This window comes from Anomaloglossus baeobatrachus, chromosome 1, assembly GCF_048569485.1.
Source record: "Anomaloglossus baeobatrachus isolate aAnoBae1 chromosome 1, aAnoBae1.hap1, whole genome shotgun sequence".
NCBI lineage: Eukaryota > Metazoa > Chordata > Amphibia > Anura > Aromobatidae > Anomaloglossus > Anomaloglossus baeobatrachus.
In genome coordinates this window covers 80,216,625-80,239,644 of record NC_134353.1, presented here as the reverse complement: position 1 = coordinate 80,239,644, position 23,020 = coordinate 80,216,625, and the positions used below count along the sequence as shown (strand labels likewise).

At 48.1% G+C, this 23,020-nt stretch overlaps 1 protein-coding gene across 3 annotated transcripts in view; it reads right to left on the bottom strand.

The window, feature by feature from the left end:
* Positions 1-1,659: 1,659 nt before the first annotated feature.
* LYAR (Ly1 antibody reactive) overlaps positions 1,660-23,020 on the bottom strand; it is a 174,882-nt gene continuing 153,521 nt past the window's right edge. For all 3 annotated transcript variants that reach the window (XM_075346887.1, XM_075346885.1, XM_075346886.1), the window contains 3 exons: positions 16,984-17,055; positions 13,969-14,054; positions 1,660-2,366 (listed from right to left, as the gene is read on the bottom strand). In XM_075346887.1, the coding sequence (XP_075203002.1) occupies positions 2,232-2,366; positions 13,969-14,054; positions 16,984-17,055 (293 nt within the window). In that variant the 3' untranslated portion in view covers positions 1,660-2,231. The remainder of the gene's footprint in view (positions 2,367-13,968; positions 14,055-16,983; positions 17,056-23,020) is intronic.

The window sequence follows — 23,020 nt, the reverse complement described above, 5'->3', positions numbered from 1 at the left end:
GTCTTTCACCGGGAAGGAACAAAAATCTACAATGGAATGGTTCACAAATAAACTAATCCAGGTATAAGAATGCCCAAGTCACAGTCCAGACCTGAATCCAATCGAGAATCTGTGGAAAGAGCTGAAAACTGCTGTTCACAAACGCTCGCCATCCAACCTCACTCAGCTCCAGCTGTTTGCAAAGGAAGAATGGGCAAGAATTTCAGTCTCTCAATGTGCAAAACTGATTGACACATACCCCAAGAGACTGCAGCTGTAATCGCAGGAAAAGGTGGCGCTACAAAGTATTAACTTAAAGGGGATGAATAATATTGCACGCTCCAAGTTTCAGTTGTTTTTTTAAAAAACTTTAAATAAGCAATAAAATTCGATCAACTTCACAAGTGTGTCCCACTTGTTGTTGATTCTTCTCCAGAACATTAACATTTTTATCTTTATGTTTGAAACCTGAAATGTGGGAACAGGTTGAAAAATTCAAAGGGGGCCGAATACTCTTGCAAGGCACTGTAAGCTGGCCATACACATTAGATACCCGTCAGCCTCTCTTTTTTTTTTTTTGTTAAATATTATTTTTTTTTATACACATATGCAGTACTGCTGCGTCCCGAACACTTTCGCAAGGTGCTGTATGTATGCTGTATGTATAATATATATATATATATATATATATATATATATATATACACACACACACACACACACACACACACACAAATATTTGGGAGTTCTGCCCCAACTGTACAACTTACACTTACTATGCTCAGAAAGTGCTACTTTTCTTCGTTTCTCGTAGGTACCATCCAGATATTATACAGACATCTTCCAGTAATTGTAGGCACGTTTAAAGGGAACCTGTCAGGGGTCAATATGTACCCAGAACCACGAGCAGTTCTGGGTGCATATTGCTAATCCCTAGCTGTCCCAGGCCATGGTGATATAAATAAAGAGATCTTAGAAACAGTATTTCTAAAAATCCTTTATGATATACTCATGAGCGCAGCGACTACTTGCATGGGCCTTATTTCCTGCACTCAATCTGCCGTCTTAGCATAATAGCATACCCATAGGGGTGTACTAACATGCTATTCAATGCCCATTGCCCAGCGTCACGAGGGGTGATGCGCATACCTGTGTTCGTTGTTACCCGCCTCTCAGATGCCGTGAAGTGCGGTCATGTGCACTATGAAGCTGGGTGTATATGTCCCGGTTTCCTAGAGGTCTAGTGTGCATGACTAAAAATACCGGGACTTCTGATCAGGCACACTGACCCTAAGCCCGGGGTTTAGAGGTAGTGCAACAGACACAGGTACACGCATCATTCCTGTATAGCATGTTAGCATGCCCCTGTGGGAGTGCTAACATGCTTAGAGGGTGGAATGAGCGCAGGAACCAACATCCTTGCGACTAGTCCCTGCGCTCATTAGCATATCATAAAGGATCTTTAGAAATACTTTTACTAGAGATCTCTTCATGTTTGCTACTAGATACAAGGACAGTTAGGCAGGGATTAGCAATATGCACCCAGATCTGCTCCTGGTTCTGGGTGTATATTGCACCTGACAGGTTCCATTTAAACCTGAGTGAGGATTGCTTCTATCCAGAAGAAACATTTTCTGCTTTTTGTGCCCTCCCTGTACAAACAGTCATCAGTGCAAAAAGTATAAAGCATCAATAAAATCTTTAATTTAAAAGAACTATAAAACCTCAACTGGTGATGAACCAAAAAACCCCCGAAAACATACAGGTACAGAACGAGAACTGCGTCCAGAAGGGCAAAATACAATTCCTGGTTTGTTTTTTTTTTCTTCTTTTGGACACAACTATTACACAGTATAATGGCTCATACGTCTCACATAGCTGTCGGCTGAACTAAACGGCCACGGAACTGGGGGCAGAATGGAGGTGAGGAGCTTTATCTTACTTCTGTATCAATGTTGCAGAACCTGTATTTCACAGTCAAAGTACAGACTACGATGTGTGGACCGGCCATGGGTCGCTGACCCAAACTCAATTTTCTATATGCCAATGGGGCTGTTCAGTTCGGATCAGGAGACTCCTGACCGGTCTTGTACACAGAATGTGAAACATGGGTGCGAGAAATCTTCCTGGCAGTCGAAATCTAAAAGAGAGGGGAATAATAACATCAAAAGTGCCTAAAATTGTTATGAGGGGAGGACAGTAAACGAGGAGAACGATGACGGCAGGTTGGTGAACAGTACACAGCTCTGCATTTATTTTACGAGCTTCACTTTCTCTTTTAATACTCTAAATTTTGGGTTGCTTTGTATTTTCTTGTGGAAGGTGGCGAGAAGCTCCTCTTCAGACTTGTGATGCACGGAGGATATCGCGTAATACTGCGCAATGACCTAGAAGGAAAGACAACCAGAAATGTAATAGACGACCAGACTACAATGAACCACTACAATACACGGCAAATCGAAAACTGCAGGACAGCATTTCAATGGTAACTGGTTATTTTTGTTAATCACTTGTCATCTGTAGAAATGATAAGCCGCAGGCTATAAACTACAAATGAAATCGATGCGCAGAACCATGATGCGGCAACCACATCCGTACTCCATGGCCGCCACATTGGAGCCCTGTGGACCACATCCTACATGCTGGGACCCCGGATGAATGTACTAATTAGTAGGACCTGTACGAAGTCATCGTTTCGGATACTGTTACGGTTGACAGACAACCCTGTGGTGTCCGGCTGCGGAAGGTCGCAGCATTTGGCGGCACAAACTGCTCCCTGATGTTTCATCCATTCCGTGGTGTGAATGGAGTTTTGCATGTCTTCTCTGTTGGGGTTTGCTCTTTCCCCTTTAGGACCCTGCAGATATCATTTCCTTTAAGCTGCTGTCATTATCCCTCACCCTCTGTGTGTTTATATACCTGCATTTCCCCTTGGTATGTTGCTGGTGACAGAGTTAGGTTCTATACTGTCCTGATTGCAAGCAGTCGGCTTGTAATCATCTAGAGAAACAGTATTTTATGCTGCTGTCCTCACCCTAAGTCATCTTGGAGATAAGTTGATTGTTTGCATTAGGGTACGCTCACACTAGCGTATGATTTGGACAAGTGCAATACGAGAAAATCTCACATTGCACTCGGATCAATGTTATTCAATGAGGGGGAGCAGATGGTCAACTTTTTTCTCATTTATATTTTGGATGAGAAAAAAGTCGCAGCATGCTGCGATTGATTGTCAACAAGAGACGTTTCACTAGCACCCATACAAGTCTATGGGTGCGAGTGAAACGTTGGACTGCACTCAGATGATATCTGAATGGAGTGCGATAATCACATCAAATGATAATGGAGGAGATGGGAAGATTAATCCCTCCCTCTCCTCCACAGCTGTGCACTGATCACAGGATCGGATAACAGTTGCATGACACTCGCCTCTCTTGACACTTGCTGGCAGCACAGCGGGAGCCGAGGGTCATTAGCATATCAAATTCGATGCACTCGCATCGGATGCCATATGATTGTGTGAATCCAGCCTTACCCTGTTTGTTTTCCCTGTGTGTTCTTTAGAACTCAGTGGGGTTGACTAGCGCTCATCCTGTCCGATCATTACTTAGAGCCCAGTTCAGGGTCAGCCAGGGACAGGTGAGGAACCTATCTAGGAACATCAGGGGAGCCAAGGTCCAGCAAAAGGTTTTATCAGGGGTCACCATCTCCCCCACCCCTAGCCACAGGGTTTCCCTCTTCCCTCCCCTCACTTTTCACCATAGCTAGCGTGACAGCTACTAATTACAAGTAGCAACCACAAACTAAGAATGTGGACCACGGTTTTGTTGGCGTTTCACGCAATTTCAAAGTTATTTTCCTGGTTTTTAGCACATCATACAGTCAAGTGAATGGTGTCATTCGAAACTCCAACTCGTTCCATAAAAAAACAAGCCCTCATATGGCTATTTAGAAGGAAAAAGATTTGACTTCTTCAAAATGGGAAGGAAAAAAACTAAAGCACAAGAACAAAAATGGGTGAAAATGGGGGTTGTGCTGTAGTTCCTTCATGTTTAGGATTAGTAGAAGTCGCAGCATTCAGATCCCCTCTGGTCGTATATTCTAGCAATATGCCACTACTTGGAATAGTATAGGGGGGAAGAAACCCTTTACTTAGTTGCTCCTCATATTGTCGATATGGATTGAAATAATTTACCCATATTAACTCTTCAAAGACTGTGCAATTTTTCATTTTCGTGCTTGTGTTTTCTTTTTCTTCTTTCAAGAGCAAGAACCTTTTCCTTTATTTTCCCATCCACATGGCTGTATCAGGGCTTTTGTTTTTCGGAAAGGGTAGGATGAGTCATAGTTCGGAACGACACCATTCACTTTGAATGTTAAAGTATTGGAAAACAGAAAAACTAAATTAAAAGTGCGATGAAATTGTGAAAAAAAAATGTAAGCAATAACGGCATGTTTTTTTGGGGTTTTGTTTTTATGACATTCATTATGTGGAAAAAACAAAACATCTTAATCGTTATTCTCCAGGTCAATGCGATTACGGTGAATATACAAACTTGAATACTTTTTTTTTTTCTTCATTTATATGTAAAAAAAAGAGAATTTTGTTAACTTACCAGAAATTATTTTTCTTATAGTTCCGTCTTGGGAGACCCAGACCTTGGGTGTTTAGCTTCTGCCTCCGGAGGACACACAAAGTACTACACCTAAAAGTGTAGCTCCTCCCTCTGAGCCTATACACCCCCCTGGTGAGCCAGTCACAGCCAGCTTAGTGCAAAAGCTGAAGGAGAATAGCCACCCACAAGTAGAACAGAGCAAGAGCCGGAACAACCGGAGACTCTGTCCACGACAACAGCCGGTGAAAACACGCGGAACAAGGAAATTGCCAACAGGCAACAGGGAGGGTGCTGGGTCTCCCAAGAAGGAACTATAAGAAAAAGAATTTACGGTAAGTAAACAAAATTCTCTTTTTCTTTATCGTTCCTTTGGGAGACCCAGACCTTGGGACGTTCCAAAGCAGTCCCTGGGTGGGAAATAAACAGAAAAACTAAGAAGTAGGCAGAACCTAACTTCACAAATGGGCGACCGCCGCCTGAAGGATGCGTCTGCCCAAGCTCGCATCTGCCGAAGCATGAGCATGCACTTGGTAGTGCTTCGAGAAAGTATGCAGACTAGCCCAAGTGGCAGCCTGACAGACTTGTTGAGCCGTAGCCTGGTGCCTAAAAGCCCAAGAGGCACCGACAGCCCTGGTCGAGTGTGCTTTGATCCCCGGCGGGGGAGGCGCCTGCGTACTCTGGTAGGTGTCCGAAATGGTCGACCTAATCCAACGGGCTAAGGTCGGCTTAGAAGCAGGGAGACCCTTGAGCCGACCTGTGGTTAGCACAAAAAGATAGGTGCACCACCTAAGCGCAGCGGTGCGAGACACATAGATCCGGAGAGCACGCACCAGATCTAGAGTGTGTAGAGCTTTTTCAAAGCGATGAACAGGGGCCGGACAGAAGGAAGGTAAGGTAATGTCCTGGTTAAGGTGGAAGGGAGAGACCACCTTAGGAAGAAAGTCCGGAGTCGGATGGAGAACCACCTTGTCTTGATGAAAGACTAAAAAAGGTGACTCCGAGGAGAGCGCAGCCAAATCAGAGACTCTCCTGAGAGAAGTTATGGCAACCAGAAAGGCCACTTTCTGTGAAAGATGGTACAAAGAAACCTCCCTAAGAGGCTCAAAGGGGGTTTCTGCAAGACCGTGAGAACCAAGTTAAGGTCCCAGGGGTCCAAGGGCCGCCGGTAAGGCGGAATGATGTGAGACGCGCCCTGCATGAAGGTGCGGACCTGAGCTAGCCGAGCGAGACGCCGCTGGAACAGAACTGACAGAGCCGAAACCTGTCCCTTGAGGGAGTTGAGGGACAGTCCTAGCTGCAGACCGGACTGTAGAAAAGACAGAAGGGTCGGCAAGGAGAATGGCCAAGGAGGATGGCCGGTAGAGCGACACCAGGACAGGAAAATTTTCCAAGTCCTGTGATAGATCTTAGCGGAGGAAGACTTACGGGCCCGAGTCATAGTGGAGATGACTTCAGGGGGAATACCAGAAGCCGTCAAAATCCAGGACTCAAGAGCTACGCCGTCAATTTGAGGGCCGCAGAATTCGGGCGGAAAAACGGACCTTGCGACAGTAGGTCTGGACGGTCCGGGAGATGCCATGGCATCTCTACGGACCGGACAGATGGAGCAGGTCCGGATACCAAGCTCGCCTGGGCCAGTCCGGTGCAATGAGGATGACTCGACGACCCTCCATTCTGATCTTGCGCAGGATTCTGGGCAAGAGAGCTAGAGGGGGAAACACGTAGGACAGACGAAACTGGGACCAGTCCTGAACCAAAGCGTCCGCGGCGAAGGCCTGGGGATCGTGGGAGCGAGCCACGTAAACAGGAACTTTGTTGTTGTGACGGGATGCCATTAGGTCCACGTCCGGAGTGCCCCATTTGCGGCAGATCGACTGAAATACTGCCGGGTGCAGGGACCACTCGCCACCGTCCACGCTTTGACGGCTGAGATAATCTGCCTCCCAGTTGTCCACGCCTGGGATGTGGACTGCGGATATGGTGGACCTGGAGTCCTCCGCCCATTGAAGAATGTGTTGTACCTCCATCATTGCCAGGCGGCTGCGTGTCCCGCCTTGATGGTTGATGTAGGCAACCGCTGTCGCGTTGTCTGACTGGACTCGAATGTGCCTGCCCGCCAGCAGATGGTGAAATGCTAGGAGAGCTAGAAGCACGGCTCTGGTTTCCAGCACATTGACTGAAAGGGCTGACTCGGACGGAGTCCAAGTGCCCTGTGCTCTGTGGTGGAGACATACCGCTCCCCAGCCGGATAGCCTGGCATCCGTGGTGAGAATCACCAATGACGGGGCCAGGAAAGATCGCCCTTGGGACAGGGAGAGGGGGTAAGGAGGAAGGCCGCTTGTCCCAACAGCGGAGAATGTCCAGCTGCAGGGGGCGCAGATGGAACTGGGCAAAGGGAACAGCCTCCATGGATGCCACCATTTGACCCAGCACCTGCATCAGACGCCTGAGGGTATGATGGCGGGGCCTCAGGAGAGAGCGCACCGCCAACTGGAGAGACAGCTGTTTGTCTAAGGGCAACTTCACAAGTGCCGGCAGAGTCTCGAACTGCCTCCCTAGGTACTTGAGACTCTGGGTCGGAGTCAGAGTGGATTTGGGAAGATTGACAAGCCACCCGAATTGGGCTAGAGTGGCGAGAGTGAGCGAGACACTCCGCTGACAGTCTGCGCTGGATGGAGCCTTGACTAGAAGGTCGTCCAGGTAAGAGAGCACTGCCAACCCCTGGAGGTGCAGAACCGCAATCACTGCTGCCATGACCTTGGTGAATACCCAAGGGGCCGTGGCTAACCCGAAGGGGAGAGCCACGAATTGGAAATGATCTTCTCCTATTGCAAAGCGTAGCCAACGCTGGTGTGAAACTGCAATTGGCACATGTAGATAGGCATCTCTGATGTCGATGGATGCCAGGAAATCCCCTTGGGTCATTGAGGCAATGACTGATCGCAGAGACTCCATGCAAAAGTGCCGCGCTCGAACATGCTTGTTGAGAAGCTTTAGATCCAGGATGGGCCGGAAAGTACCGTCCTTTTTGGGAACGAGGAAGAGGTTTGAGTAAAAACCTCTGAACCGTTCCCGGGCGGGAACTGGTACAATTACTCTGTTGGCCTGCAAGGCTGCCACGGCCTGTGAGAAGGCGGAGGCCTTGGAGCAGGGGGGAGTTGAGAGAAAAAATCTGTTTGGCGGGCTGGAAGAGAATTCTATCCTGTAGCCGTGAGATATGATATCTCTCACCCACTGATCGGAGACTTGTTGAAACCAAGCGTCGCCAAAGTGGGAGAGCCTGCCACCGACTAAGGACGTTGCTGGAGCGGGCAGAGAGTCACGAGGAGGCTGCCTTAGTGGCAGGACCTCCTGCGGTCTTCTGTGGACGCGCTCTTGGGCGCCAGTTGGATTTCTGGTCCTTAGCTGAGTTAGCGGACGAGGCGGAGGGCTTAGAGGACGACCAGTTGGAGGAACGCAAGGAGCGAAACTTCGACTGAATCCTACCCTGGGCAGGTTTCCTGGTCTTGGTTTGTGGCATGGAAGTACTCTTCCCGCCATTAGCCTCTTTAATAATTTCATCCAGCTGTTCACCGAACAGCCGGGAACCAGCAAAAGGGAGCCCGGCAAGGTACTTCTTTGAAGAAGCATCTGCCTTCCACTCTTGAAGCCACAAGATCCTGCGGATAACGAGGGAATTAGCCGAAGCTACCGCAGTGCGGTAAGAAGCCTCTAGCATGGCAGACATGGCATAAGAAGAAAAAACTGAAGCTTGAGAAGTTAAGGCAACCATCTCGGGCAGAGATTCCCTGGTAAGGGAATGCATCTCTTCTAGAGAAGCAGAGATGGCTTTGAGGGCCCATACTGCAGCAAAAGTTGGGGAAAACGCGGCCCCCGCCGCTTCATACACGGATTTGGCCAGAAGGTTAATCTGACGGTCAGTGGCATCACTAAGGGAAGTGCCATCAGCCACTGACACAACGGTCCGGGCTGAGAGCCTAGACACCGGAGGGTCTACCTTTGGGGAGTGAGACCACTCCTTGACCACCTCAGGTGGAAAGGGAAAACGGTCATCAGAACCACGCTTTGGGAAGCGTTTGTCAGGACAGGCCCTGGGTTTGGTCACAGCGGCCTGAAAACTGGAGTGGTTAAAGAACACACTCTTTACTCTCTTAGGCGAGGTAAACTGGTGCTTTTCTGCCAGAGAGGGTTGCTCCTCTGATACTGGCGGATTGAGATCCAGTACAGAATTAATGGAAGCAATCAAGTCACTAAGTTCTGAGTCACCCTCGGAAAGATCAATGGGGCACATGGAGTTAGCCTCCGAGCCCCCTGTAAAGGCATCCTCCTCATCCTGCGAGTCAGCCCTTGAATCAGAGCCGAGGGATGAGGAGGGAGAGGAAACCCTGCGGCGCTTCTTAGGAAGACGGGGTCTGTGCCCTGATGATGAATCTCTGTGAGCTCCAGTGGACGGAGGTCAGAGGATAGGGATCCTAAAGGACCCTTAGCAAGAGCATTGGAGGCACCCTGTGAAGGGGGCTGATGCATATTCATCAAAGTCCTGGACAGAAGTCCCATGGACTCAGCAAATGACTGGGAGATAGACCAAGAGAAGGACTCTACCCAGGCCGGGGGTTCAGCCACAGGTGCAGAAGCAGCCTGAGAGACCACTGGGGGTGAGACATCAGGCTGTGGCACCTCCAATTTAGAGCAGACATCACAATGTGGATAGGTGCTCGGTTCAGGCAGCAGGAGCTTACATGCAGAGCATGTAGTATAAAGCTTTGGAGCCTTGCTCCTCGTGTGAGACATGCTGCTGGAGTGGGGAAAACAGCTTCTACAAAGAGAATGAACCCCAGGGAGTATATTCAGAGGTCCACAACCAGAGACCGGCTGTGGCTTACCAGACCGCTGGAAGCGGTGTTGTGTGCCCTCCAGATCCCGAAGCCCGGACCCCCAATGCACAGCACCTCAGCAGGGATGCAGAGTGCAGGATAGCCCAGCGCAGAGTGAACCCTGTCCAAGAAAATGGCCGCCGGAGCAAAGAGAGGGGGCGGGACGGGGGCGTCCCTGTAGGAGAGTGGGAACTGGAGGGCCATAGAGACCTGCAGGGGGGGGGAGTCACGCACCAACAGTGGGGAGTGTCCCTCCCCTGTGCAGGACGGCCGCCGGGAGGAGCCGTGCCTGTCCCTCTGCATGAGTGACATGCGAGGGCAGGTAACAGAAACTAGGCCTCCGGCAAAGCCGGGGTCTAAATTTGAGCAGCGAGGCCGACGCGCAGGCACCATCGGCGCAGTTCTCGGGCGAAAAGCCAGAGGACCCGCCGGAAATGCCAAAACAAATACAGGAAACACACTCTCCCCACACAATAAAGGACAAGGACCCCCAACATATGAACATCTCAGGTACTTAGCTGCTGAGACGCAGGGCCAGGTCCCTGGGGATGAGTGCTCTGGTCCAGCAGGGTCCTCAAAGGGCTGTGGACGGAGACCGGTCTCCTGGCAGGCATGGAGACCGCGCTGGCTCCCACTTCAATCCAGAGCCCAGGAGGGATGGTGAAGGAGCACAGCATGTAAGGCTCCAGCCTTGAAAATCAACCTTACAACACCACCGACACAGTGGGGTGAGAAGGGATATGCCGGGAGTCCAGACGTGGACCCGCAGTTCTTCAATCCTTTTCCAAAAAAAAAAATTCATATGAGAATGCATGTGTGGATGTATGCCTCCTGAACACAAAGCGATAAACTGGCTGTGACTGGCTCACCAGGGGGTGTATAGGCTCAGCGGGAGGAGCTACACTTTTAGGTGTACTACTTTGTGTGTCCTCCGGAGGCAGAAGCTAAACACCCAAGGTCTGGGTCTCCCAAAGGAACGATAAAGAAAAAAAAAAAAAAAAAATATTATATATATATATATATATGTATATATATATATATATATATATATATATATATATGTATATGTATATATATATATATACACACACACACACACATACAGTATATATTAGACAATATTGGTTTGTCTCGCTATTTTCCTTAACCCCATAAAATACAGTATCAGTCAAGGTCTATTTTTGAGTGAGACGAGCCACAATTGTGTTACGGATACAAAATTGGGAAAGGTACATTTTAGGCTATGTGCGCACACTGCAGATTTGGTGCAGAAATTTTCTGTATGAAATCTGCACCTTCTGGCAGAAAAACGAACCAAAAAATGGATGTGTTTTGGTGTGTTTTTGTGCCATGCTTATTTATTTTTTTTAAAGGGAACCAATCACCAGGATTTTCGTATACAAGCTAAAGCCAGTGCTATACTGGCACTATCAGGCTGAGTCTATACATACATGTAGTGGTCAGCTCGAATGTTTAGGTTTTGAAATCCAAGAAAGTAAAGTTTATAAAATCGGTAGTTGCTTGAGTGAGAGCAGCTGAGGATTAGATAATATATGGAGGGTATTCATAGTTATCATTGAAGGTAGAGAAACTCCAGCTTACCGTATAACACTGTGCAACAGGATTAGGCGTGCTCGTGATCCATCAGTTAGGCCAAGCTGTGGTCAATCGTAGTCAAAAAGGAGGTTGGATCCAGCATCAAAATCCATGGTTAAAAATTTAAAAGTTTATTTAGAAAATATATATAAAATGTACTTGCAGAAGGATAGGGCAAAGTGCATGAAACACCTTACGCGTTTCGGACGGGGAATATTAAAAGCAGTCCTTAGTCATAGGCTTAACCAAATTCAATAAACTTGAATTTTTTACCCATGGATTTTGATGCTGGATCCAACCTCCTTTTTGACTATTCATAGTTATCCCCTCCCCTTGTTAGAATTAGCATAAGTATTATACAAACGATTCACTTTTTCCCTTGCAGGACCTGTGTGAGGTCATACCATGTGACCAGAAGGGCGGGGCCTCAGCCAACAGATAAATGTTGCTTAGTGGTATCAGTTTTGTTGGCTGAGGCCCCGCTCCTTCTGGTCACATGGTATGACCTCACACAGGTCCTGCAAGGGAAAAAATGAATCGATTGTATAATATTTATGCTAATTCTAGCAGGGAGAGGGGATAAGTATGAATACCCTCCCAGATATTATCTGATCCTCAGCTGCTGTCACTCAACAAGCAGCTGCTGATTTTATAAACTTTACTTTCTTGGATTTCAAAACCTAAACATCAGAGCTGCCCACTACAGATATGTATAGAATCAGCCTGATAGTGCCAGTATAGCACTGGATTTAGGTTATATATGAAAATCCTGGTGATTGGTTCCCTTTAACCCCTTCACGACCGGCCGATTTTTCGCTTTCCGTTTTTTTTTCCGCCATTCTTTTTTGAGAGACGTAACTTTTTTATTTTTCAGTCAATATGGTCATGTGAGGGCTCATTGTTTGCGGAACGAGCTGTACTTTTAAATGAAACCCTCAGTTTTACCATATAGTGTACTGGAAAACGGCAAAAAAATTCCAAATGCAGAAAAATTGCAAAAAAAGTACAATAGCACTATGGTTTTTGAGATATTTTATTCACTGTGTTCACTATATAGTAAAACTGATGTATGGGTGTGATGCCTCAGGTCAGTGCGAGTCCGTAGACAACAAACATGTATAGGTTTACTTTTATATAAGGGGTTAAAAAAAAATCGGAAGTTTGTCCGAAAAAAGTGGCGCACGTTTTACGCCATATTCCGTGACCCATAGCGTTCTCATTTTTTGGGATCTATGGCTCAGTGACGGCTTATTTTTTGCGTCTCGAGCTGACGTTTTTATCGGTACCATTTTTGCGCAGATGCTACATTTTGATCGCCTCTTACTGCATTTTGCGCAAAAGTTGTGGCAACAAAAAAAACGTCGTTTTGGCGCTTGGAATTTTTTTGCCGCTACGCCGTATACTGATCAAATTAATTGATTTTATATTTTGATAGATCGGGCGTTTCTGAACGCGGCGATACCAAATGTGTGTATATTTTTTATTTTTTTAACCCTTTAATTTTCAATGGGGCGAATGGGGGGTGATTTGAACTTTTAGGTTTTTTTGTTTTTTTTTAATTTTTTAAAACTTTTTTTTTTTTATTTTACTAGTCCCCCTAGGGGGCTATTGCGATCAGCAATCCAATCGCTCTGCAGTATCTGCTGATCACAGCTACAAGGCTGTAAACAGCAGATACGCTCTCTTTCTCTTTTGCTGTGCCGCTGGCACAGCGAAAGTGAAAGCAAGTCAGGTGTAGTACAGGAGTCATCACATGACCCTGTGCTACCATGACAACTATCGGGAGTCACGTGATCGCGTCACGTGACTTCCGGTATCGGGCGGTAAGTAAAATTTTACCGCGATCGCGCTTATAATGGCGCTGTCACATATTGACAGCGCCATATAAGGGGTTAAACGGCACAAGCAGATAACGATTCTGCTCGTGCCTAGCAGGCACACCTCTCAGCTGTGAAAATCAGCTGAGATGTGTGCCGATCGCAGCATGATGCTGCCGGCAGACCGCGGGCAGTAAGGTTATGACCGCAGGGACGTAATTTTACGGCCCGCGGTCGTGAAGGGGTTAAAGAAGTCAATGCGTGGAAGGGCTAAAAAATGCAGGAAAAAAATAACGCACCAACAACTGACATGCCGCAGATTATTTTCTGCACCAAATCTGCAAGGAAAAAATTAAGCAATGTGCGTACAGGACCTCAGAATTCTCATTGACTTTGCTGGAATGAACAGATACGTGCAGGTTTGGGCCACAAATTGCACCGAAAAACGCATCAAAAACGCACTGTGTGCACACAGTCTAAATTAGTTTTGTTTTTTGCAATTGGTAAAGGAGGGTTAGTAAAAGAACAAACAAACTCATTTTTCTCTTGTCAATGGCGTTCACTGACTTGGTTAATGAAATTTTATATTTTGATAGATCAGACTTAAATGGAGGCGGGGTCATCATGTGTATATTTTTAAAAGGTTTTGGTTTGAATTTTCTTTTTTTTTTTTTAATCTTTTTATTTTTAAATTTGTTGGGTTAGCATGTGAGGCGGGGGCCCGCTGAAGACCCCAGCCGCTGCTGTATTGGTCCTCCTGTGAAGCTCAGCTCCTGAGCTCTCGCCACACAAAGGAACTCCTGCAATCACAGAGTATTCTGCATGAAGGGGTTAAAGCTTACCTCCGGATATACTTTCTTCCTCAATCACACACTGCGTGTTGGGTGGTACGGCTGCATAGGACGCCCGGTCAGTATTGTGCGAGGATCCTATTATTGTGATTAGGACCTCTGCACAATCCTGCTGGGCTGCGCACAGTAGCTCCAGACATCTGCAGATTCCTCTCCATCTCTCCGCACCCAATGTCAGAGGATGGATACTTTAATCATAGAGTAAGATCACACAAGTCTGCAGAGTACAGGTTACCTTTTTCCGGAGTTTCTTGATGGCCAGTTCATTATCCGGAGCCTGTCTCAGCAAGGCCTTGATTGTTCCCTTCCAGTTAAATTTACCTGCAAACAAAACAAAAAAGTTTTATTGCAATTATTAAAAAAACCATTTGTGAATAATAATAGTAATAATAATAATGATAAATAAAACATTAAGGCTGTGTGCCCACTGGACAATGTACCTGTAGATTTTGCCGCAGGTTTCCCGCAGCAGCTCCCCGGAATCCGCAGCTATCCATTGCTGCAGGATTCGAGCATTTTTATTGCGGTAAACCTGCGGAACAAGTGCGGAAATACCTGCGGAAGTCCCGGCCTCTATCTCCATAGCGGAAAGGCGGAATTTCCGCATTTATTTCCGCATGAATGAGGCCGAGGCCATACGGGGCACTAGTGCGATGCTCGCATGACACTCGGCTCGCTCTGGCAGCACAGTAGGCGCCTAGTGTCATGCTAGTATCCCTGTAACTGCGGTCCGACTGTGCGAGCGGACCTCAGCTGCGGGGGGCGGGCCGGATCTGAGGAGGGGTGGGCCGGCACGGAGGAGGGGAGGGAGGGATTTCTCTCCCTCTCTCCTCCGTAGCCGGCTATTGCGATTCTCGCTCTGCACACGCGGTACACCGGTGTACTGCGAGTGCAGTGCGATTTTTCTCTCGCACCCATTCACTTGAATGGGTGCGAGAGAAATGAGTCTCTCATTACAGTTGCAGCATGCTGCGCTTGTTTGCTCGGTCCGATTAGGGCTGAGAAAATAATCGCTCATGTGCGCTGACACACAGGCTAGAATTGGTCCGAGTGGAATGCGATGTTTTATCGCACGCCACTCGCACCGATTTTCTCGCCGTGTGGCTTAGGCCTAATTGACATGCATTTATGTGTGGCTGCGGGACATCATGGACACAGCACTCCCCATGTCCCACAGGATAATATGGGGAGTGTCTGTACTTGCTAGAACCTGCGGATTTATCCGGAAAATCCAGATAAATCCACAAATTTTCTGCAGAAAAATCCGCGGGTACGTTGTCCCATGGGCACATAGCCTAAAGGCCACTTTACACACTGCGATATCGGAACCGATATCGCTAGCGTGGGTACCCGCTCCCATCGGTTGTGCGACATGGGCAAATCGCTGCCCGTGTCGCACAACATCGCCCAGACCCGTCACACACTACTTACCTGCCCTGCGACGTTGCTGTGACCGGCGAAACGCCTCCTTTCTAAGGGGGTGGTTCGTTCAGCGTCACGGCAGCGTCACTGAACCGCCGCCCAATAGAAGCAGAGGGGCGAAGATGAGCGGGATGTAACATCCCGCCCACCTTCTTCCTTCCGCATTGCGGGCGGGAGGCAGGTAAGGAGAGGTTCGTCGTTCCTGCGGTGTCACACGGAGCGATGTGTGCTGCCGCAGGAACAAGAAACAACTTTGTTACTGCTGCAGCAACGATATTAGAGAATGGACCCCCATGTCACCGATGAGCGATTTTGAACGTTTTTGCAACGATGCAAAATCGCTCATAGGTGTCACACACAACGACATCGCTAAAGCGACCGGATGTGCTTCACAAATTCCGTGACCCCAACGAGATCGCTTGAGCGATGTCTCAGCATGTAAAGCGGCATTTAGATTTCAGATCTTGGTGTAGCCTCTTTTCTTCTAGTTATACATAATAAGGAACTGCTGAAAATAATCTCCGCTGGGGGCTGAGTGGTGAATATTGAGGCTGGGGCTACACACAAACTACAGACACAACACAAAAAGCCAAAGCTACCTCTCAGCAGAATACGAGAGGAAAGGGTCACATGAAGTAAAGTACCGCGACAAGCAAGCCATAAAAAATCCAAGCTGGTCTGAATTTTTAAAGCTTGGCCGTGAGAATTGTGTTGCGACAATGACGCCGTGTAGCCACAAACTAATAATTATGATCTTTTTGCTGCTCGGCTTTTTATGCAGTGAGGTCTTCTGCTCATGCGCTGATGCCGCAGAGGGGGAGGTATTCCTTTATAACTAGTAATATCTGCTGAGAATATCAGGAAAAGCCGAGTGACCACCTCTAAGGCCCCCTTCACACATCCGTGTCTCTGGTCCGTATGACGTCTATTTTCACACGTTTCAGAGACACGGACATGCATAAACCCATTAAAATCAAAGGGCTTGGTCACATATCCGTGTTTTCACGAGGATCGTGTGTCCGTTTGGAGCACTCACGAGTGTCTACGTGCTCCACATGGCGACATGTTTTTTTTCTGCTGGCTGTACGGGTGTCACAAGGCACGCACACTGATGTGATCCGTGTGACACGTACTGGAGAAAACACAGGTCAAATAAAAATAACGAATTTTTATACTTACCTGTCTCTGATGCTGCTGTCTCTGCTGTTGCTTCCGGGCCCGCTCATTAAACCTCATGAATATTCACTGCACTCGCCATGGATCCAGAAGTAACAGCAGCGTGGGGACAGGTAAATATACAAGCTCCGAATGCTGTCCGAATGCTATCTGGATGTCACATGGATATCGGAGGTACAGCACACGTAACACACACACGTACGCACACACATGCACTTTCACTATGTACCATGCAAAACGTTTGTGTTTTGCATGGATGTGTGAAGGAGGCCTAAGGGAGCTGTAATGGCAGCTTTATCACTCAGATTTTCCAGAAAAATTTTGCTTTCAACAACCGTGACAAAGCGATATAGCGGGGGGAGGACGGGGCTCTCCTACGCTCAGAAGACGGGTCTTACGGCAGAGATGGACATTGGACTGTATTCACAAGAACGTGTTTTCGGTCCATGTATTGGCACAAACGGACATTCGCCTATGTCCTAGTGCAACAACAACACGTCACTCTTTATGGAGAGAGAAAAAAAATGGATTTAAGGACCTGAGTAATGCATGAAAATAGCAGGCAGTTCCCCAGGTGTGGAGGCGAGCACAGAGCCAACCACATCTGCAATTTGTGACAATGAATGTTTTACTCGTCTTAATGTAATCTCACCCTTTTTACCGCTGTCCTCGTCACCATTCTCATCGGCACCATGCTCTTCTGCCTCCTCTTCCTGGACGTCACCTTGGAATAAAACCAATTTCGATGTCAGTGCTGATTGGAAATATAAACCTGTTCTCAAGAGCTTTCCTGCAATGTTTTATGCAACTAATTAAAGTGTTGTTTTTTTTAGGGGGGGGGGGGAGACTGTGAAACCCTTGGTCCCTGGCTGCAGATTGTATTTAAAAAAAACAACAAAACCAACTCTTCTTTACGCAACCTCTCAGAGTCCAGCACAATCAGTGAGCTCAGCAGCCCATGCAATCAACTCGGGGCAGGACCACGGAGCACAGTGATCGGCTGCAGCGCTGTCAACGTGCCTCAGCACTGCAGACAATAACAGAATCAGAGTGAAACGGCAAAGGATAGGTGCTGGATTGGGCATAAGTGAGCAATGCTCAGCTTCTGGTTTGTTTTTGTTTTTTTTTTAACAGATTGCAGGAGGGGGACAGAGATTTTACAAAAAAAACAAAAAACCTTAAACCCCTTCACAACATATGACGTACTGGTACGTCATAAGTTGCGTCCCTGCCTTTGATGTGCACCTTTCCGCGCACAAGATGGATTATCAAACCTGGGGTTAAAAATGGGGTTAAACCTGTTAAATGTTGCTATCAATCTCTGACAACGCCAGTAACACGCTGGCAGGGGCAGGGGGCTGCGGCGTTCCACGCTCCCATTGGCGCTCACACAATGTGATTGCGGGCCTGTGATGTGTTGTCATGTCAGCCGGGGACCTGCTGATGACCCTTGTGTGTTATTATGATCCTCCTGTGACAGCTAGTGTTTAGCTGGCATTCATAGATCAAGATTTTCACAATACATAACAGTGCTGATGCACTGCTATGTATAGCACAAGCTAAAAGGACTAACAAATACAATAAAAAGTGAACAAAAAAAACCCCAAATCATATTGCAAGGTCAGTTTTATCATGAACATGGTAAATAAAAAAAAAATTAAATCCAAAAAATAATTGTGCAATTGCACTTTTTTTTTTGCAATTTTAACAGACTTGGATTTTGTTTCCTGGTTTCCAGTACACCATGTGGTAGAATGAATGGCGTCATTCAAAAGTACAACTCGTCCCGCAAAAAACAGCCCTCATATGGCAATTTTTAACGGAAAAATTAAAAAAAGCTATGGCTCTCGGAAGCTTGGTCATGAAGGGGTGAACAAAACTTTTCATAAGAATATGTGAGGTCTCATGTACATTACGTGTAATACTGCGGGTTACTCCCCTGATCGACAATGACAGCCGTCAGCAGGTGCAGAATGACGCACTCATCCTCTGCTACCGCAGGAGACAATATGAGCAGACAGGTAATTTGGGGCTCTGACGAGGCAGAACCTCGTGATCTCTGTAATTATAGTGGCATTGTATCCAGCAGAAAAGGATGGAGCATGCGACTGTATAGTAATGTGAGAGTGCACAATGCCCGATGTGTATGGAGTGATAGAAGGGAGATTTGGGAGAAACCGCCGTCAGCCATCTGATGTACGTCCAGTGACAAGTGAACTTTCTGTGCAGACTGATTGCCTAATTCATCTGTAAAGTGCTCAGAGCTCCAGATTGTTTCTTGATTGACTGCTATAAATCCCCTGCATAGACAAGTTTGTTTTTTTTAAATAAAGCATATGTAATGTGATGATGTGACATGACATGGGAGCATGGATAAATATTCAAGACCCCTTAAAGGGAATCTGCCACCAGGTTTTTTCCGCCTAATCTGAGAGCAGCATAATGTAGGAGCAGAGACCCTGATTCCAGCGATGTGTCACTTACTGGGCTGCTTAGTGTAGTTTTTATAAAATCACTGATTAATAAGCAGGAGATTATCATTACAGGACTACTTGGCGTGCTGCATAGTCCAGCGTATTCATGAGCTCTGTATAACTGCTAGATCTGCAGCAGAGAAAACATTGATTTTATCAAACAGCTCAGTAAGTGACACATCGCTGGAATCAGGGTCTCCACCCTTACATTATGCTGCTCTCAGATGGGGGAGCAAAAATCCGGTGACAGATTCCCTTTAAGAATCATCAGTCCACAGCAAATATATGCTTGATAGCATAAAAACCATTGTGGCCAGATGGGAATCCGGATGGAAGGGACAAGGGAAATGAAGGATCCATTGGGGTAGAGGAAATGCTCATTAATTTATTAGCGGACTGATGTCATATATTACCTCTTTTATAGGGGGCTTGCCACAACAACACTTTTAATATTGCCAAAACAGCAATTTCTGACACTCATAAATTTATATGTGCAGAAACCACAAAAAAGGGAATTTTGTTTACTTACCGTAAATTCCTTTTCTTCTAGCTCCTATTGGGAGACCCAGACAATTGGGTGTATAGCTTCTGCCTCCGGAGGCCACACAAAGTATTACACTTTTAAAAAAGTGTAACCCCTCCCCTCTGCTATACACCATCCCGTGGACCACGGGCTCCTCAGTTTTGGTGCAAAAGCAGGAAGGAGAAAACTTATAAATTGGTCTAGGGTAAATTCAATCCGAAGGATGTTCGGAGAACTGAAGACCATGAACCAAAAGAACAAATCAACATCAACAACATGTGTACACAAAAGAACAACCAGCCCAAAGGGCACAGGGGTGGGTGCTGGGTCTCCCAATAGGAGCTAGAAGAAAAGGAATTTACGGTAAGTAAACAAAATTCCCTTTTTCTTTGTCGCTCCATTGGGAGACCCAGACAATTGGGACGTCCAAGAGCAGTCCCTGGGTGGGTAAAAGAATACCTCAATAAAAAGAGCCGAAAACGGCCCCCTCTTACAGGTGGGCAACAGCCGCCTGGAGGACTCGCCTACCTAGACTGGCGTCTGCCGAAGCATAGGTATGCACTTGATAGTGCTTCGTGAAAGTGTGCAGACTAGACCACGTAGCTGCCTGACACACCTGCTGAGCCGTCGCCCGGTGCCGCAATGCCCAGGACGCACCTACGGCTCCGGTAGAATGGGCTTTCAACCCTGAAGGGAGCGGAAGCCCAGAAATACGGTAGGCCTCGAAAATCGGTTCCTTGATCCACCGAGCCAAGGTTGACTTGGAGGCCTGAGAGCCCTTACGCTGGCCAGCGACAAGGACAAAGAGCGCGTCTGAACGGCGCAGGGGCGCCGTGCGAGACACGTAGAGCCGGAGTGCTCTCACTAGATCCAAAGAGTGCAAATCCTTTTCACACCGGTGAATTGGATTAGGGCAAAAGGAAGGCAAGGAGATATCCTGATTTAGATGAAAAGGGGATACCACCTTAGGAAGAAATTCCGAGACAGGACGCAGAACCACCTTATCCTGGTGGAAAACCAGGAAGGGTGCTTTGCATGACAGCGCTGCAAGCTCAGACACTCTCCGAAGTGATGTGACTGCCACCAGGAAGGCCACCTTCTGAGAAAGTTAGGAGAGAGAGACATCCCGCAGCGGCTCAAAAGGCGGCTTTTGAAGAGCCGTCAGGACCCTGTTAAGATCCCAAGGTTCCAACGGACGTTTGTAAGGTGGGACCATGTGGCAAACCCCCTGCAGGAACGTGCGGACCTGCGGAAGCCTGACTAGACGCTTTTGAAAAAACACGGAGAGCGCCGACACTTGGCCCTTGAGAGAGCCGAGGGACAAACCCTTGTCCATTCCAGATTGTAGGAATGAAAGAAATGTGGGTATAGCAAACGGCCATGGAGGAAAACCGTTATCAGAGCACCAGGATAAGAAGATTTGCCAAGACCTGTAATAGATCTTGGCGGACGTTGGCTTCCTGGCTTGTCTCATGGTGGCAATGACATCCTGAGATAACCCTGAAGACGCTAGGAGCCAGGACTCAATGGCCACACAGTCAGGTTGAGGGCCACAGAATTCAGATGGAAAAACGGCCCTTGTGACAGCAAGTCTGGGCGGTCTGGAAGTGCCCACGGTTGACCCACCGTGAGATGCCACAGATCCGGATACCACGACCGCCTCGGCCAGTCTGGAGCGACGAGAATGGCGCGACGGCAGTCGGACCGGATCTTGCGTAGTACCCTGGGCAGCATCGCCAGAGGGGGAAACACATATGGCAGTCGAAACTGCGACCAATCCTGGACCAGAGCGTCCGCTACCAGAGCTCTGTGATCCTGAGACCATGCCATGAAGGCCGGGACCTTGTTGTTGTGTCGTGACGCCATGAGATCGACGTCCGGCGTTCCCCAGCGGCGACAGATCTCTCGAAACACGTCTGGGTGAAGAGACCATTCCCCCGCGTCCATGCCCTGACGACTGAGAAAATCTGCTTCCCAGTTTTCCACGCCCGGGATGTGAACTGCGGAGATGGTGGAGCCTGTGACTTCCACCCACTGCAGAATCCGCCCGACTTCCTGGAAGGCTTGACGACTGCGAGTGCCGCCTTGGTGGTTGATGTAGGCGACGGCAGTGGCGTTGTCCGACTGGATTCGGATCTGCCTGCCCTCCAGCCACCGATGGAAAGCCAATAGGGCTAGATATACTGCCCTTATCTCCAGGATATTGATCTGAAGGGACGATTCTATTGGAGTCCAGGTTCCTTGAGCCCTGTGGTGGAGAAAAAACGCTCCCCAACCTGACAGGCTCGCGTCCGTGGTGACCACGGCCCAGTTTGGGGGGGAGGAAGGATTTTCCGCGAGACAGAGATGTGGATAGGAGCCACCACTGAAGTGATGTTTTGGTTGCAAGTGAAAGAGAGATGTTCTTGTCGAGGGAAGCCGAACTCTTGTCCCATTTGCGAAGAATGTCCCATTGGAGTGGCCGTAGATGGAATTGCGCGAACGGCACTGCCTCCATAGCTGCAACCATCTTCCCCAGGAAGTGCATGAGGCGCCTTAAGGGGTGTGACTGACTCCGAAGAAGTGACTGCACCCCCGCCTGCAGAGAAAGCTGTTTGTCCCGCGGTAGCTTGACTAACGCTGGCTGGGTATGAAACTCCATCCGGAAGTAAGTCAGTGATTGGGTCGGCGTCAACTTGGATTTCGGGAAATTGATGATCCACCCGAACTGCTGGAGAGTCGCCAGAGTGACGGTAAGACTTTGTTGACACGCCACCCGAGAAGGGGCCCTGACTAGGAGATCGTCCAAGTATGGGATCACTGAGTGGCCCTGAGAGTGCAGGACCGCCACGACGGATGCCATGACTTTGGTGAAAACCCGCGGGGCTGTCGCCAGGCCGAAGGGCAATGCGACGAACTGGAGGTGTTCGTCCCCGATGGCGAAACGCAGGAAACGTTGATGTTCGGGTGCGATCGGCACATGGAGATAAGCATCCTTGATGTCGATCGATGCTAGGAAGTCTCCTTGTGACATCGAGGCGATGACCGAGCGGAGAGATTCCATCCGAAACCGTCTGGTTCTCACATGTCTGTTGAGCAGCTTGAGGTCCAGAACGGGACGGAATGACCCGTCCTTTTTTGGCACCACGAACAAGTTGGAGTAAAATCCGCGACCACGTTCCTGAAGGGGAACGGGAATCACAACTCCTTCTTTCTTTAGAGCGTCCACTGCCTGAAAAAGTGAGTCGGCCTGTGCGGGGGGTGGGGAGGTTCTGAAAAAACGAGCCGTAGGTCGAGAGCTGAACTCTATCCTGTAACCATGAGACAGAATGTCTCTCACCCATCGGTCTCGAACGTGTGGCCACCAGGCGTCGCCAAAGCGGGAGAGCCTGCCACCGATCGAGGATGTGGCTAGATGAGGCCGAGAGTCATGAGGAGGCCGTCTTGGAGGCAGTGCCTCCTGCGGCCTTTTGGGGGCGTGACTTGGACCGCCACGCATAGGAGTTCCTCTGGCCTTTCTCCGGCCGGTTGGACGAAGAGGTTTGGGGCTTGGCGGAGGGACGAAAGGACCGAAACCTCGATTGGATTTTTCTCTGCTGAGGTCTCTTAGGTTTGGACTGGGGTAAGGAGGAGTCCTTTCCCGAGGATTCCTTAATAATCTCATCCAACCGTTCGCCAAACAAACGTTCGCCAGAAAAAGACAAACCAGTTAA